We start from the raw sequence: 17,756 nt of genomic DNA on the forward strand, positions 1-17,756 counted from the left end.
CCGCAGTCCCTCAGCGGTGGGGTTTACCTTGCACCGCGTGCAGGCGGCTCCTGGAAAAGAGCGCTGACCAGTGACGAGAAAAGAGAGGGGTCTCACTGCTCAGCCCTGGACGGACCAGCTTTGCCTCTCTGAACGCTGTGTCCGTTCTTTCACGTGTAAAATGGGGCTGCTTCTCATAGTGCCTACCTCACTGGGTTGTTGTGAGGATAAAATAATTCACGGGAAACAGTCCTGGCACGTCGAGCTCCCAGCTAATGCTGACTCTTATGACCATAAGTAGGGTTACATGGGGAGGGAGCTCCAAGTGGAGAACATTTTTGTAAGTGATCAGATGATTAATGGATATTTTTGTCTTATAACAACTTTTGCTTCCTTACAAAACATCCTTAACCTGAAAAGGGTTTCAATTAACATTTTCAAAGCCATTAATTTTTGTGAAGAGGTTGGAATAAAATTTTTCTTGATATCTCTGAACATGGACTTGAACTTCTGTAACTCTCATTTGTTAGGAAGCTTATCGATCTGCAAGCAGTTTTCCTTGGTGTGTGTTTGCTCGGATAAAGTTGTATAAGCAAATGTCCTGGTGGATCCTGTTCCACCAAATGCCGCATAGAGCAGAAATACAAGTTCTTGCCAGAATGTGATACCAGGAGTGCAATTTCAAATGGACGTGTAGGATGTCTCATACAGGTTATACATGTATATAGGTATATCTATATATCTCTATATCATAGGTATGTATCTATATCTGTATCTCTATGTATCTATACATGTGTGTATATGAGTGTGTGTGTGTATTTTAGTGAAGACAGTTTCAAAGCTAACTTTAAGATTAGGGTGCAGGGGCGCCTGGGTGGCTCAGTGGTTTAAAGCCTCTGCCTTCGGCTCAGGTCATGATCTCAGGGTCCTGGGATCGAGCCCCGCATCGGGCTCCCTGCTTGGTGGGGAGCCTGCTTCCTCCTCTCTCCCTCTCTGCCTGCCTCTCTGCCTACTTGTGATCTCTGTCAAATAAATAAATAAAATCTTTAAAAAAAAAAAAAAGATTAGGGTGCAACCTCTCTATTTCTGTATTTAAGACAAGGGATGGAAATAGTTGTTAGGTATCTTAAGTAATTTAGTCTTGAAACAATTATTTCCTATTGCTCCTCTTTCAAACTTGTGGATCAATTTAATTGAAGAGTAGTCAGAGCCGGTAAGGGAAATGATTAAAGAAAATACTGCTGTGATTTGCAACTATATATATATATATATATATATACACACACACACACACACATATACACACATATATACATGTGTGTATATATGTATATATATATTCATTGTGATTTTTCTTAAAATGGTGCAAACTAAACAAAGTATATAAATAAATTGAATCTTGAGAGTGATATAAGATTATAGTCACCATCTATAGCCTCCTAATGCTTCTTTTACTCAAAATAGATTCAAGCTTGTCACAAATGCACTTTTCTTAAAGAGAGAGACATTACAAAAATTAAGAAAAGTATAAAGAATATGGTAACAAATACCCATATTCGAACCACTCAAATGAATAAATGCTAACATTTTGTCATATTTATTTCCAATCTCTGTGCGTGTGTGCTGGGGATGGGAGAGAGTTTGCTCTACAGTTAATATTTTATTATGGCTAAAAGCAAGTGCTTTTGAACCTAATTCTTAGTCCTGTTTTCCTTACCTACCCCAAGAGGTAACGGCCGTCATGAGTTTGGTCTCTCTCCCTGTGTCTCTATCTGTGTAGCCATATATAGAGAGTTTTCCTCTCTGTTACACACACAGTAAACATACATTTACCAAGATTAATGTTATAATAAATATGGATTTGAACTATACACTACATTTATACTAATAAAATCATTGCTTTTATCCATTTTATTTATGGCATTCTACATAAGATCTCACTTGAAGATAAAGGTCTTTGCCTAGGAAATTTGCAAACTCCTAAATTACAGCGCCTCTGAGAGTCTATTCGGTCTAAAAACGCGACGTGGGGCTGTCCTCTGTTATTCATCCCTGCCTTTCCAGTTTCCATCTTTCTCCCCAAGTTCCATGTTCTCAAACATTACCCTTCCTGAAAAACAACCGCAGTGGCCTCCCCTGTACCTCCCCCCAGTGCCAGCTCTCTTGTAAAATCTCAAGCATCCCTGGAGATTTCTCCAAGCTCTGCATGGTGGCTGCCCAGGGGGGTGTCTGCTCCCCTAAGTGGCAGTTTCGGTTCCTGTTAGGATGCACCAGATAATCACAAGGGGCCTCCTGAGGAAGACCTTTCCAAAAGCACTTTTAGCACCATACGGAAGAAGCCAAGTCTCTCTTGGTTTCACAAAATCTTTCTCCATATCTCAAATTCTTTGGGAAAGGAATGGTCTGAAAAACATGCCTGTAAAAATATGCCTCCCTCCGAAAGGCAGAAAAATTGCTATGTGATGCGCTATGCAAGCCGACAGTCATATCCTGGAATGACCCCTGAGTGAAGCTCACGGCTGCCCCCGTAGTGGGGCAGTCTGGGATGAGCCCATCTGACTGGTCAGTGGGTTCCATGAGGGCGTGGAGATGTCAGCATGCGGGGCGAAGCAAGGTGCTCAGAGCACTCAGGGTCCCCGTGTCCCAGGGACCCGGCCAGTCCCAACTCGGACTGCAATGGTGTGCCATTTACATACTTGGGCGAGAGAGAAGGGGACAAAGAAAAGTGAGAGTTCATTTTCAAAGAAGGCTCTGAATCAGAAAGGGGTAAGCCCAAGGGGGCAAAAGCTAACATCACTAATCACTATCTATAAATGTGCTTTAAAAAATGTCATTTAGGGGAATTCTGCTGATAAAGACAAATAGGAACGTGTGCTCAGCTCATTTTATCTTGGTCCACACATGCTCCACCTCCCGGACTCGCGAGGATTTCCCATGATCCTGGAGCAGTTCGTGGTCTTTTATGCAGTTCTCCATTGTTTAATGTGTCTGGTGGCTAGTTTTGCTTCCCATCCCACAGTCACATCTCAGCCTAAAGCCCAGGGGTCTTCGGCGTCTGGTTCATCTTACTGCCATACAATCCCTAGCATCTCCCTCTAAGAACCCCACGGGGGCTGCAAGCCCACCCTCTGCTCCTCCGTTGTCTCTGGAAGTCACTGGGCTCACGGCTCCATCAGTCTGAGTGATGAAATAGGCATTTTTAATATTTGCTAAACAGGACTGTGAAGAAGGTGAGTCTCAGCAGGGCTCCCAAGCGGTAAGTGCATCTTGTTGTCTCAGGTTAATCATGTACCTCATTTGCTGATTATTGACTGGTTCTCACAAAGGATTTTACTTGGCTTGACATATCAGTAGCAATCAGTGATGAACTGTCAAGTGCGCTTGCTCACCGCCTTAACCACCCAAGACCCTGACTTGCAGCAGCAAGTCACTGAAATTTCCTGTGATGCCTGGCACCATAGCCAGGTCAGATTATTATTATTATTCAAGTCTGATCGGTTTCCTTTCTAGAACGGGGGTTGAGCAAATCTGGTCCAGTTTGTCCGATTTCAAATACATGGCAAGATGCACTAGGCTTCCTCACACACCATCCTTGCTAAGAATTTGAATTGGGTGGCTGAGATTGGCTTATATTGGCTTTGTTCTGTTTTTTCCTAGGTCTTAAAAAATGCAATACAGGGTGTCAAAATGTTGCATTTAAAAGCCAATATAATAACTACCTTTCAAGTGGACAAAGACGAAACAAGGAAAACACTCAGTGTATGTAAGGATTCAGGTAAATAAAATGGGCACCTATGCCCTGGGCTGGTAGTTAGGAACGTAGGGTGCATAAGTGGTGGAAACTTCCAGAGGGACAATTTGGTAATTCATACTAAGTCCTCACGGGTTGACTTTCAGGAAAGAATTAAGGGTGTACACAAATACTAGCCACAAGGACAGGTATCTCAAGATTTTATCGTTAAGTCAGTAGGGCTTCTCGTTGATTTATCTGGTGCTCCACATCTCAGGGTCAACATAAGATTGTATTTCCTGCTCCACTGAAGTTAGGATAGGACTTGCTTTGGTCCGTCAGACAAGGGCTTAAAAGACATGCGTCACTTCCAAGCAGAAGTATTCAGGGGTTGGTCCAGAATTCACCATCTTCTCCTTCCTTTGCTACAGGGAATGAGTATCTGCCTGATAGGGAAGGTCCCGTAGGTCTGTGTCCTTGAATGAGGCTGACAATGTGCCAAGTCTTCTTCAGTCAATGCGAACGTGTGAAGTGGGGTTTCCCAATTTCAGCACTATTGACATTCTGGGAGGGGTAATTCTCTGTCGTGGAAGCTGTCCTATGCATGTTTAGCAAGGTCCCTAGGCCTGACCCACTAGTCACTAGAAGCAACTCTGTCCCCATGTGACAAGCAAAAATATTCCCGAACATTGCTAAAAGCATCTGTGCTGGGGGCAAAATCACCCCTGGTAAATGAGAAATAGGTTTTGTTATTTTAAGCCACTTAGATTCTTAGTTTTTTTTTTTTCCCCCCTTGCAAACTGATAGATTTCATTAAAGCAAAAATATATGTAAACATTTACCAAAAGGGTTAAAATTGTGGCAGTTTTTGCTTCCTTTGGTTTCTCTGTCTTGAAATTTTTTTCTACAATGAAAACACAATTTGTTCTTCCATAAGAAGGCAAACACACTAGAAAATTAATTTTACTTTAAGAAGCTATATTTACATAATTGCTCATCTATATACAGTATTTGCTAGGGCCACACGGAATTTCTTAGTACCATGAAACACTTGTATATGCTATCTTTATATTGTGCTTTAGTGGGCAAAGTGTTTTCCCATTCTACATCTGTTGTGTTGGCGTGATTACAGCAGCATTGCGAGCCCGGTAACACAGGTAGACAAACTGAGGCTAAAAGATGTTAAGGGCTAAGTCTGAGGTCTCCTGGTTAATATGCAGCAGGGCCTCCATCCTACAATTCCCGTACTTTCTCCCCCATGCCCCGTTGCCTCTGTATTGCTATAAAAAACTACATTCAAAAAGTCTACTGGGACTCACTCTGATTCTTGAGAAATTTAAGCAGGTAAGAAAGGATTCTCCTCTGTATTTAATATCCTTAGACAAGGATACTAAAACTTGTAGGCTCTTGGTCAAAGCATGATACTCAATAAAATTTAAGCATAGCTATTTCATGCAACACAGCCAATAGAATTTCATAACCATCCCCCCTCCCCATCTCTTTCTCCTTCTCTCTTTCCAGCTCAAATGAGTCACCTTGGCTAGACGGCCAATCCCCTAGAACTTATGTTCCTTGATAGGATATGCCAATAGAAATGAGAAATTCTATAACGGTACTAGATGTGAGTTAGTCACCTGTCCCTGCAAGGAGCTAAGCACCATCTCCTCGAGGAAATGTAGCTCATCAAATGGACATGAATGCATGTAATGACAGTGACTGAACGTGAAAATGTGTAGGGAGTCGGTTTTTTCTCTTTTTCTTTTTTTAAGAAGCGCCCCTATATTGTACCTGTCTTGTCCATTTCTAAGCATCTGCACAGTGTCTCGCTTACTTGACCCTCTAGTGCACGCTAAACTCCCAATTGGCAGCTGGACTGAAACCCTCAGTGTACATCAGCCCATGCCTATTCATTTCCCTTCCCTTGAACTGTGATGAGGCTGTCCCTGGAGTGGAGCTATTTTGAGAGGACGACCGCTAGAACAATCACTAGCCTGGCAGGAGATGGACAGTGTGGTGTAGCCACAAAAGAAGAAAAGACATTGTCATTGAGGGTTTGAGTCCCGCAATGTCAGAACAGCAGGGAAACTGGGTAGAGTATGTTTCTGCTGCTGTCCACTATCACTCAGGTACAGGGAGTTACCTACTTGACTTGCCATGATCATTTGCTTTTCCAGGATACCAGTTATTCAGAGCATGCAAGGGAAAAGTGTCGGGAAAAAGCATTTTTCTCCAGCAAAGCTCCTTGCATCCAACCGGCTGAGAGAAAAGTTATTCTCAGCTGTGCCCAGAGGCATGTTCATATTTCCTTGAATAAGGCCAATAAGCAGATTTCACCACTGCAAGTCCTTCATTGTACTGTAGTAGAATCAGTGGAGCTTGAAGGTCAAGGACACCACCTCACAATTTGCATAACTTCCCAGAGCAGCACCCTGCTGCCTGGCCAGAAGTCACAGAAATACCACAGGGACTCCTCTCACCTGACTTCCTCTCTTTCTCTGGATGCGAATCTCTTTGAAGAGCAGATGCAATTTTTGTATCAGGAGTTCTGCTTGGTTGGGGACTATGTTAACTCATCTCCGAATAATCAGTGTCTGGACCAATGAATATTTTTCTGGATGGATGGATGGATGGATGGATGGATGGATGGATGATTTATTGATTACCACTTCACATATTGGTCCCTATAGCCTGGGCTGTATATGGTAAAACAAAACAAAACAAACAGAAAACAAAGCAAAGAGCCCCACAGCCCTCCTCTAGTCCTTTATATTGATTCTTTGATAGTTTCAGGTTGTTAAGTTGGAATTACAAAGAAGTTTCATTTTGAGAGCCAACACTGGTCAGTTGGTAGTGGCTGCAGCCACGAAGGTTCTGTTGGAGGTACCTGTGCGCTGAGCTCACTGAGGAAAAAGTGCAGCCATCGATTAGCAATGTCTGCCACGAGCCAAAGACAAAGAAATGGTGGCCTGACTCTTTAGCATTTGCCAATGGGTTTAGAGCTTTCAATTCTTTCAATTCAATTTTCTAGATGAATACCTTTCCAGCACATTTTAAAGTCAGCTTTGACTGGATATAATGAGTAGTCAAGGAAGTTTTCCTTCCACTAGGGTATTTTCCTAATGTACTTCTTTATGTACTTGCTGGATTTGAAAGCCAATGAGGCAGGAAAACCCTACTTGGTTTTTCTCAGGATATACAATTCTTATTGGAAAAGAAAACCAGGCTAGGTGGGTGTTAATTTATCCCCAATGGTGTGTATATAATAAAATTTCTACCAGGACAAATTAAAGGATGGATGAGAGGAAAAATAAGGAAATCCATAATCTAATCCAATCTCTTCATTCCCAACACTGGGGATAATATCACTTTCACAGCGCCAAGGATATCCCAAGGAACTCAGTAGAGGAAGGAGGAGAAATCACAGAGAAATGGCTGAATTTTGGTTACACAACTCTTTTCGGATATACTGGGATATCTCCTACGGATATTTTAACAAATTAATCCAGTAACTAGAATACCTGAAATGAAAATGCCCAAGGATTAACCTCCAGGCTGGCGAAGCTGACTTTACCAGGTAGAATGTCATCTTTTTTTTTTTTTTTTTGAGATACCATTTATACAACATAAACTATCCATTTTATAATTCAGTAATTTTTTAAATATATTCACTGTGTTGTATAATCGTCACCACTAATTCCTGAGCATTTACATCACCCTTAAAAGAAATCCCATAACTACCAGCAGTCAGTCCAATTCCATCCTCCCTGCTCCCTGGCAATCCCTCATCTCCTTGTTGTCTCTGTGGGTTTGCCTATTTCGGACACTAAATGGAATCATACAGTAGGTGGCCTTTTGCATCTGAGTTCTTTCACCTAGTACCATACTTTCAAGATTCATCCATATTTTAGTATGTAACAACACTTCATTCCTTTTTATAGTTGAATGATATTTCACTATATGCATAGGTCACATTTTGTTTATCCATTTGTCAGTTCATGGACATTTGGGTTGTTTCCACTTTTTGGCTATTAGGAATAATGTTGCTCTGAACACTCATGTGTATGCTTTTATGAGAAAGAACATTTTCAGTTCTCTGTGTGTATATATCTAGAAGTAGAATTGCTGGTCACATGGTGATTCTAGGTGTGCCTTTCTGAAGAACGGTCAAACTCTTTTCCACAGCAGCTGCACGGTTTTAAGTTCTCACCAGCAATATACCAATGTTTCAATTTTCCACATTCCTGCCAACACTTGTTATTGTCCAACTTTCAATTATAGCCATCCTAGTAGGTAGGGAGTAGGAATTTTCTTAAACTCATAGTTGCATCAAGCGTGATCATACCTGGGCATGAGATGGTGGAAGTCCCCTTCTTATGTAAACACCAAAGAGAGCATCTTTCCCAAGGGAGATGTTGAACTTTAAGAACTGGGGTTGACTCATGTGAATCTGTGATCTCCAGAACACGCCTGGGGGTACTTCTTGGGTCACCCGTCGACCAACTTCTGCTTCACCACTGTCTATGCTGCTGTTTTTCAATGACCAGGGCACTGCAAAACAGGAAGTGACATCAAGTCAGTGACATTAGTACACATTGGTTGGTTTTACATTTCTGTTTATTTGCATGCCAGGCATTGAAAAAAAAAAATGCAGATGAAACTCATGGCAAGTTCTTCTTTAAGTATAAACTCCTAACCCAGGGCATGTGAAATACTGGCACAATGCTTCCTAAACTTCTGTGATTGCTCTTTACTGATCAAATACAGTAGGAGCTGGAGTCTGGGAAGTCCATGAAAAGCTTCCAACAACCTCGAATAGTGCTGGAGTGTACAATTATCAGCAGGGGAGATGAGAACGATATTAACTTGGCACCAAATTTAATTTTTGTAGCCTTTAATTATTCTTCCCAGCCAGAAACAAGTCCAATATACTGACACTTTCATAAATGAAAGAAAAAAAAAAAAAGAAGCAATAGTGAACAAACATTGGCCCAAAGTAAATAACAATAGAAAATAAGGACTGGATCTCAGACTAACATAATATTGGGGGTAACTCCTTCCCTGGGAGGGATCTAAGTACCATGTGGAAATCAGACTTCTCTCATTGGTGACAGCAATGCATCTCTGTTGCATTTGAAATCATCTATGTAGAAAATATTGGATGCCCACATTTGGCTTCCTTCAGAATTCTAAAAAAAGGAGTTGCAGAAATACCTATTTTTTTTTCAAGATTTTGTTTATTTATTTGACAGAGAGAGATCACAAGTAGGCAGAGAGGCAGGCAGAGAGAGAGGGGAAAGCAGGCTCCCTGCTGAGCAGAGAGCCCGATGCGGGGCTCAATCCCAGGACCCTGAGATCATAACCTGAGCCAAAGGCAGAGGCTTTAACCCACTGAGCCACCCAGGCACCCCAGAAATACCTATTTTTAAAGAGGATTTCTTAATAACAATGAAGCAGCACCTTCTGCACTCCTGAGGGTGCTTTTATCTGCAAACACAGAATTAAGGAAAAGCTGGGAGTTACTGGTAGTCACCCAAAGAAAGCAAATTCATCTCTTGGGGACTTATTTTCCTGATCCCTTAAATGGGAATAGAACCTAAGTGGAGCCTAGCTTTAAAATGATTATTCGTGATTTGTTCAAATGGAAATTCTGAAAGAAGTTCTGGGGTATCTTTTCACTTTGTAATCGATCACTCTGATGGCCTCGTGGGTTGGAAGACTTCTTTAGCCCGATGGGCAAAGGATGAGAATCAAACTCCCTTCTGCATTCTGCAACAGATGGGCTTTTCTGAAAATATTTATCTATATTTGGCTGCAATTCCGTGCAAAAGGTTTGGACAGTCAGGAGAGGTCATGGGATTGCTGAAGGCTGGCACGAAGGGTTAGTGAAGCTGTCTGACTTTGCAGCCCTCGTCTGTTACTATCTGGCCCCTGCATTAAGACAAGACTCATAAATGACCTTGGTGCCACTTTCTCCATCTGTAAAATGGAGAGGAGAAATTTTTGGCTCTCTGAAGGTTTTCCATATCTAAATTATTAAAAAAAACACAGGATGACTTGAGGGTATGAAGTGGGTTTTTTTTTAAATTTCCTCATTTTTTTTTTAAATAAGAGAAGGGATGATTCATTTTTATTTAGCTCAATAGCAGATCAAATAAAAAGTCAACAAGCGCTTAAAATAAAGCAGGAGAAACAATAATTTGGACTTTAAAAAGAAACTCTTGACCTCGAGAATAATAAAACCAGGGCACGGGTTTCTAAAGGCAGTGTGGAAGCTTTCATCACATAATATTGTTAAGAAAAAACAAGAAAGTCCCGAATGGGTCAGACCTTTAGAATGCGACTAGATGGTTTGTTCCTCAAACATGTAATGTTTGGTAATGGACATGGAATACTTCTTTATCAGGGGAAGAATACGACACAGTATGGAAGAACAGAGATTCTGGGCTGAGGCTGCCCTGGTTCAAATCCTGGCTTTGGCACTTGCCAAGTGTCTCAGCTTTCTGTGCCTTAGTCCCCAAGACTGTACCGTTGGGACACTATTATTTATTTCACAGGGTTGTTATGAGGATTTAATGAGCTAATCCATGCAAAGCTCTTAATATAATTTTAGGTACAACATAAGTCCTAAATAAAAATTAGCTATCATTATTATTATTATTATCTGTAAGGCTCTCAGCCTAAACAGAATGTTGTTTATTTTGCTGAAATAATGACATGTCCGGGGGAAACACTTGTTATCACCCATTAATCAGAAGCTCTAATTATTATAATTTGAAAACTAATTTGTACTTAAAAATGCTGCTGTTGGCAGACTTCCCCCTCCCCCCACACTAAGGCCTTTTGGGGGAAGGGATATAATATAAGGACCTGGTAAGGAAGGGGTGTAATAGAAAAGACCCCCGGTGAAGAATAACTTAGAGATCAAAAGTAACCCCAGCAATCATAGTGTGGCAACAAGTTAAAGAATTCATTTAAAATAAAAAAAGAATTTTAAAGAAATTATTCATCTTTAAACTTAATAAGACGGGCTTTCCTTCATGTCTGTTGGGCTTTCAGGGGTTGCTGGGTTAATGACAGGATATGAAAAAGAAGCAGGAAATCAGCACCCATGAGCCCGCTAATCTAGTGCTGAAACCTAAACGGATTTTGATAATGTCAAGCCAAATGAGGATGCAGGAGATTCGCAAGGGAGCCAGCTGCCAGAGAGCAGTTGCTCTGGAGAAATTCAGACACAGAGCCTCAGGGGTCTGGTTCATATAGTAGTGGGATCCCCATTCTTTCACTAGACCCAACTTCAGGACACTGCCTTCGGTAAATGAGCTGCAGCTAGCAGTGAGGACAGGCTGCCTTTTCAGTATTCACACCTCCTCCTAGGGTTTCGTAGGCTCCCCTCCTTCACATCCCATCCTCTAAAGTCCCACCCTGCAGCCAGACAGGGCTGGGTTAAAATTTTGTCTCTGGTTCTTCCTTGCTGTGTGACCTCTAGCAATTTGCTTAACCTCTCTGGACCTCCTTTTTTTTTTTTTTTTTGTAAAATGGAAATGATAATAGTCAATGTCTTATAGAGTGGGAGCAACAAATGGGAGTACACGAAGGAGGCCTTGCCCAGGGCCTAGCACATAATAATAGCAAAATAAATGCTAGTTAGTTCTGTTTAATTAACTTAAAAAAATGAAAAACTAGGAGGGAAAGCACGTGGCTTTCTTTGTTGAGTAAAGGATTTTCTAAAAGAAAGAAACATTGCATGGATATGTGATCTACATGTATGTATACATGCATATGTGTATATATACACATTTATGTAGCTGTGTCCCCATCAATTGAGAGAGAGAGTTGAATTCTTCTGACATAGACTTAATTATGGGAACGAGTGTAAAATTGGTGGTCCGGATCTATTCCTACTACTGATTTTCGGTGGGACTTTCCAGGAGCTGGTATAGCCACTTTATCAACTAGTTTATTTTATTGATAAACCTGCTTTATTGAGTAGCACTGAAATTAAGGTCCTGCTCAGCCACACCTTCACACTGATGCCCTCTTTTTCTTTTCACCCTGCCTTCACTTCTACCGTCAGACAGATAGGCTCCTTTTCTCAGTGTTCATAGCATCTACACTTAACTGTACTACAGTGTCTAGCACCTGCTGTTCGGTCCTCTAATTGATCTTGCTTGCCTTCCTAAGTCCCTCATGTTAGACACTGTACTCCCTGAGGTCAGGCACAGCTGCAAATGCATCTTTGGGCTCTCTGGGGTTTGCACCTGGCAAACCATGGGTGATTTATAAATGCTTGTTGAACTGAATCAAGTTCCACTTGCCCATCAGATGGGGCGTCTTAACATAATGCCTGCGACTGCTAGGTAAAATGGGAGCCTTAAGGAAGATTTGCTTTGAAAAATTGCATGTAAATTGACTCCCCCCTCCCACAAAAAAAAAGAAAAGAAAAGAAAGAAAGCTCAAAAGCTTTATGAGGAAATTTACTATTTAAAGGAACCCTGACTATGGATCCTTTTCAAAAATCATGAGTAAACTATTAATTTATCTTTTGTGTGAACCCTTATAAATCAATAAGCAAACCAGGGGAGCTGGAATATAGTGGAAAGGTCTTTAGATTAATAACCAAAAGCCATGGGTCCTAATCCTGATACTGAAAGACATTGGACCTTTTGTGGAAAGGAACAGCGGTGTAAATGAACTCTTCGGTTGAACTCTCCTCCTTGCTACTAAGCAGCCACTAAGTTTGAGGCCCATCTAGCTCTCAGGTCTCAGTGTCCTTAACTACACGAGAGTAGTTGGGACCCACAGGTATCTTAAGAGGTATTCTACTGGAGTCTACTGTGTTCTACAGACTGAGGGGTGAGGGGCATCTCTGGGTACATGCTACAAAGGGTGTAAGTGTGTGTGTGTGTGTGTGTGCGTGTGTGTGTGTGTGTGTGTGTGTTTTGCCCATGGGAGGGAGCAGGGACTATCAGATTTCATTTTGAATAAATTAAATTCATTTAACATAAGTCATGTTATTGTTAAAGGTTAGTGACTACTTTCAAACTGAATTCTCTAGATATGCAACTGAATTATGCTTTTGCAATGTGGAGTTTTCACTACTGCCCACAAATACATATATATATATATATATACACACACACATATATAAAATCTTCATTTTTGAAATAATTTCAGGTTTACAGAAAAATTAAAAAAAAACTTTACAAGGAAGTCTTGCATATCATTCACCCAGATTCCATAAATTAAGTACACATTTGTTCTACGATCCTATTTTTTTTGAAATCTTGAGACTAAATTACAGAAGACTTCCTTTACCTCCTAATATTTCTATATGTTTTTCCTAAAAATAATGATATTCTTTCTCATAACCACTGTATAGTTCTCAAAAACAGAAAATTAACATTGATACAAGGCTATTTCTAATTTATAGATCTGATTCAGATTTGCCAGCTGTTACACTGACATTCTTTATAGCCAACGGAAAAAAGCTTTTTCTATATACTTAACAAATCTTTAAAATGAATGTGCAGAACTTCTGTAGTTTTAAAAAGAACAAAAGGGAAAAAATATGTGATGCAAGCATTGCCTCAAAGGAGATAAAAAGGAACGGTGGCTTTTGTAACCTGCTGGAGCCCGTGTGGGGAACCATCTCCGGACTCTGTCCCGGGAGGGCAAGTCCCTGGGCTGGTGTCCAGGACAGAAGGTCTGTGCTGTTCTTGAAGGTCAAAGAGGCCGGTACCCTGAGCCAGGCTCCCAGTCCCACCAAGGAGGATCTGAATCTGGGCTCCCCCTGGCACTGCTAGCTATTCTAGGACCACAAAGTTGGCTAATTCCTAACAGTGTGCCATTGAGAGACAGGCAACAAGGAAACAAAGTAATTAAGGTTTCTATCTTCCCTGCCCTCCCCGGGTGCGGATGCCCTTACTGAGAAGACTTGAGACCCCAGGAGGCCTGCTGCACAGTGGAGTTTTGTCAGCCCTGGCTTTGAATCTCAGCTCTGACAACTACTAGCTGTGTGACTTTGGGCTAACCACTGTCCCTCTCTGGGTTTGTGTACTCATCTGTATAACAGGGTTGCCTCTGAAGATTAACTAGGGTAACATAGGCAGTACCCAGTTTATGGTACATCTACATCTTTCTACCTAGGTCTTGTGCTGCCTACACACAGCTGTAGCTATTTACTGCAGATTTGGAGTATACATTTGTGATGGTCTAATTAAAATAGACTCTTCCCTCATATAGGCACAATGAACTAAAAAAGGGCCAAAGGGTGGGATAGGACTCAGTGAAACAGGAAGTTACTTTCCAGAGCAGCTGACATCAGTACTCAATGAGCGATCAGTGTGTCTGCAGGCAGGGAGGGACCTGTTACGTGAAGGAAGCTGCTAAGGAAAGAGAAAACAAAGTCCTAAGTTCATGGGCTCCAAATTCCAGATGTTGATGTAATACTCTAGCTGCTTCTCAGACAGACAATTCTGTGCAGCCTGCCTCAGCGAAAGCTGCTGGATTTTCTTTATTTAATAATAACGAATGAATGTCCTGAGCGATGCTGGGTACGTCATTCATTCATACTTCATGCAACAAACACTTGTCAAGCATCTACTATATAGCACTAGATACTTTTTGGTCAACATCAAGAGTTGGGATGTATGTCATACTCTGGACATACTTGTCCAGACAGCAGGGCAAGGTCCTCTGGACCCTGTGTGGGCTGGGACTGGTGGCATCAGGAGAAGAAGATTTAAACAGCCATTCCACAATCACCCACCGAAAGTTTGGCCCCCACCCTTGGGTTCTGGGTAGGGACTGAGCAAGGCGTCCTGGCAAGCAGCACAGAATCCCGCCTCTATCTCCTTGAACTGTGGCTTCCCTGACAAACTTTGCTCCCTACCTAGGAGCTGGACAAAATGGGGACATGGTGATCATTTGGCCCTAAGAAGCAGGTGCTTCATGATGGTCCAGGCTGGTTTATCTCCAGCTTCAAGATGAGATTTCTGGGATTTTTGAGGGAACACTCTAATGATCAATTTTGCAGGCTAGGCTACCTCTATAACTCCACGGAAGATTGCTCATGTAAATGTGAAGCTATTGCCTATTTCAGAAACATGTACCTAAAATTCCAACCAGTTAAATAAGACTGATGTCGAGCAAAACGACAGCCTTCCGTAGCCACATTAGGAGCTAATCATTTCAGAAAATGTTGCCATAATTCATTTATGGAAACAGCGAGACTATTCCCCAAACAAGTGATAACAGGAATGGACTCATAGTCCTACCAGGGAAATGAAGCCTCATATTAATACTTCCTAAACTCAACCGAGCTCCAGAGGCACCTCGGCATAAATCTGCCTTACAGATTATTCTGCCTCACATAGTTTTATCTATTGCAAATAAAGTCGAATTCAGAATATTGCTTCAGTCATTACACCTCGTTTCCATTTATTTGGGAATCAGGACAACCATCTGAGGGTTCTGTTTAACCAAGAGATAGGCAAAAAGATTCTCCTAAGGACATTAGATTCACTGCCTCACACTAGAGCTCGCCTGAGTCACCGGCAGCCCGGCAGCCTTCACCCGGCCGCTGGCCGCCTGTTCTTCAGGAATAGATTTCTATCCTGAGCTTCCACGGCTCCCGTGACGTGTTCGCAACAGCGCACAGCAATAATGATTTTTATAAAATCCTTCAGCGCTTGGGACTACATGTGGCCTCGACATCTTTTGAAATCCCAATTTGTCACCTTTGATAAAAAAGGCCAACTCTTTGCCACTAAGGGGGTTAACAGTCATTTATATATCTGACCACTCGGTTGAACATGATTCTGCATTCACTTGTAGTTCAGTTTATTAGAGTTATTTATAGCAGCTACAGTATACTGAGTGGTTACTGCTCCTGATACCTTAGGATTTTTCCAGTTTTCAGATTAGAGGACCGTGGAGATACAGTGACTTGCCTAAGGTCACACAGCTCTTACGTGGTGGGGCCAGGATCGGAAGCCACATCCGACTATTTCCAGAACCCATGTATCTAACCGCTACGCTCACTGCTTTTCAGATGCTGGGGTAAGTACAAGACACGCAAAGAGGTGTGCATCCAAGCACACAGCTGAGAGCTCCCTGTGGGTGTACAGGTCAACTCTGAAAGAGAAACGTGCCAACACAAGTGAGGACTAACACTCTAGGGAGGGAAATTGATTATCTGGCTATTAGTACACGTGTCAAGCCGCAGGGATGTCACGTTCAACAGAAACTATACAACTTAGAAGGAGGTGGCGGGTCACAATGAGAAGCTGATATCACCAAGATGAGGTGCTTAAGCAATACTCATCTATAACAAAGGGAGTGTAAGATGGCTTCCAAAATTGTTGCACTAGTATGGGGGCTATTGGTTTATTTGCCAGGAGACGTGCAGTATTGTGCTGGTTGGCTCAAACATAACCACCCCTCGCCCTTCTGGGAACTTCACTGACTTTGAAAAAGCCCCATGTAGGGAAGTGATCATTTTGAAACCCTGGGCTGTGTTCATTGAGAGCCTGACAAGAGCCAGAGGAAGAATTACCAACCTCCCTGCTAATCTGGCTCCTAGTACCATGCATTAAGCCAACTAGTAAAAATCATTATGAAGTTTTTGCTGAAAGGGCAAGTGTAGAAAAACATGTTTCTAAACAGAATAACAGTCTTTGCCATTTTTTTCCAACTTGCATACCATCTGGAAATTCTGATTTTTTTTTTCAAAGGGTAGGAAAGAAATGTGCTCCAGGCACAAATAAATGTTTACAGCTGAGTTATAAACCGAGAATGGTGGGGCTTAAAACAGACAGGCTGGCAGTGATGGAACACGAGCTGCAGCGAGACAATAATGCTGTGGGGGACGGGCCAGCTTGTTTTGCACATTGGCCCTTTTGAATGGGAAGTCTTGCTTCCCACTGACCTCATCAAGCAAATGTTTGGGAACAAGTCTTCACATCTGGGTTTGTTCTAATTCTTAGAAAGGGAAGGAAAAAGATGAAGCGGAACGATGGTGTATCTTGACATTCTGAAGGCAGCCTTCACCTTTGGAAAATACGACACCTCATAAGAAGTGGCAGCCCGGGGATGCTTGTTAAATGGAGCAACTGAGAGATGGCGTGCTGATGTCAGTGACAACTAATATTCACGAATCTCTTATTAAGCACCTGATAACCACACACTGTGTTTTACAAGCATCATCTCACTTATACTGGATGCCAAGAGGGTGAGAGGTACGTTTTACAGATGAGGAACCGGTGGCTGAGGGAGGACACATGACCTGCTCGTGTTCATGCAGCTGAGTGATGGAGCTGGCAGCTGCAACCAGCTGGACCAACTCTAGAGTCTTCTATTACAGAGGATCTGTCGATGGAATGTTACCAAAAATATGTCCATCACTGGGTCAAGAAGGAAAGGCTGATATATTGGGAGTTTGGCCTCTTCTGCCTCATCTCCTATAATTTGTTGTTGCGGAACAGTCCAAGGAAAATAGAAATGGGTTTGCAAATGATACAGAGCAGCAGGCAAACTTCCACAATGGGTCAGATAACAAAGACTTTAGGCTTTAGTGGGCCATCTCGTCTCTGTTGCATCTACTCAGCTCCATTGTTGTAGTGCAAAAGCAGCCATAGGCAATGAATGAACATGGCTGTGCCCCAATAAAACTTTATTTGCAAAAATACATGGCTGGCCTGATTTGGTCCCCCAGATGTTATTTGCTGACCCCTGATATAGAGGACACCCTGAATTTAAAATGAGTGATGGGTTTTGAGAATGATCCATGAAATTCTACTTGGGAGTTCATTCTTTCTTAAGATCAGCGCACAAATTGGCTACATAGGATATGCCCTTTAAAAGCTCTTGTAGTCTTTGCCTCTGGGCCTAGCCAATCAAACCGGATTCCCTTATGTTATCTGACCAGGTCAGAACACTGTATTGAATCTTCGTTCTCAAGGCTTATCTAATCCCAGATCTATAGAAAAAGTGCTCTGTGCTCTTGTAATGAAGATGTATGAGTTCATTCCTTTTAACATAGAAATAC

The 17,756-nt window shown here is 42.0% G+C and overlaps 1 protein-coding gene across 1 annotated transcript in view; it reads right to left on the bottom strand.

The window, feature by feature from the left end:
• TENM2 (teneurin transmembrane protein 2) overlaps positions 1-17,756 on the bottom strand; it is a 1,113,787-nt gene that overhangs the window by 192,932 nt on the left and 903,099 nt on the right. The window contains exon 9 of the mRNA XM_080804500.1: positions 8,052-8,257. Within this exon, the coding sequence (XP_080660626.1) occupies positions 8,052-8,257 (206 nt within the window). The remainder of the gene's footprint in view (positions 1-8,051; positions 8,258-17,756) is intronic.

The sequence above is a fragment of the Martes martes genome, assembly GCF_963455335.1.
Source record: "Martes martes genome assembly, chromosome: 5".
Lineage (NCBI taxonomy): Eukaryota > Metazoa > Chordata > Mammalia > Carnivora > Mustelidae > Martes > Martes martes.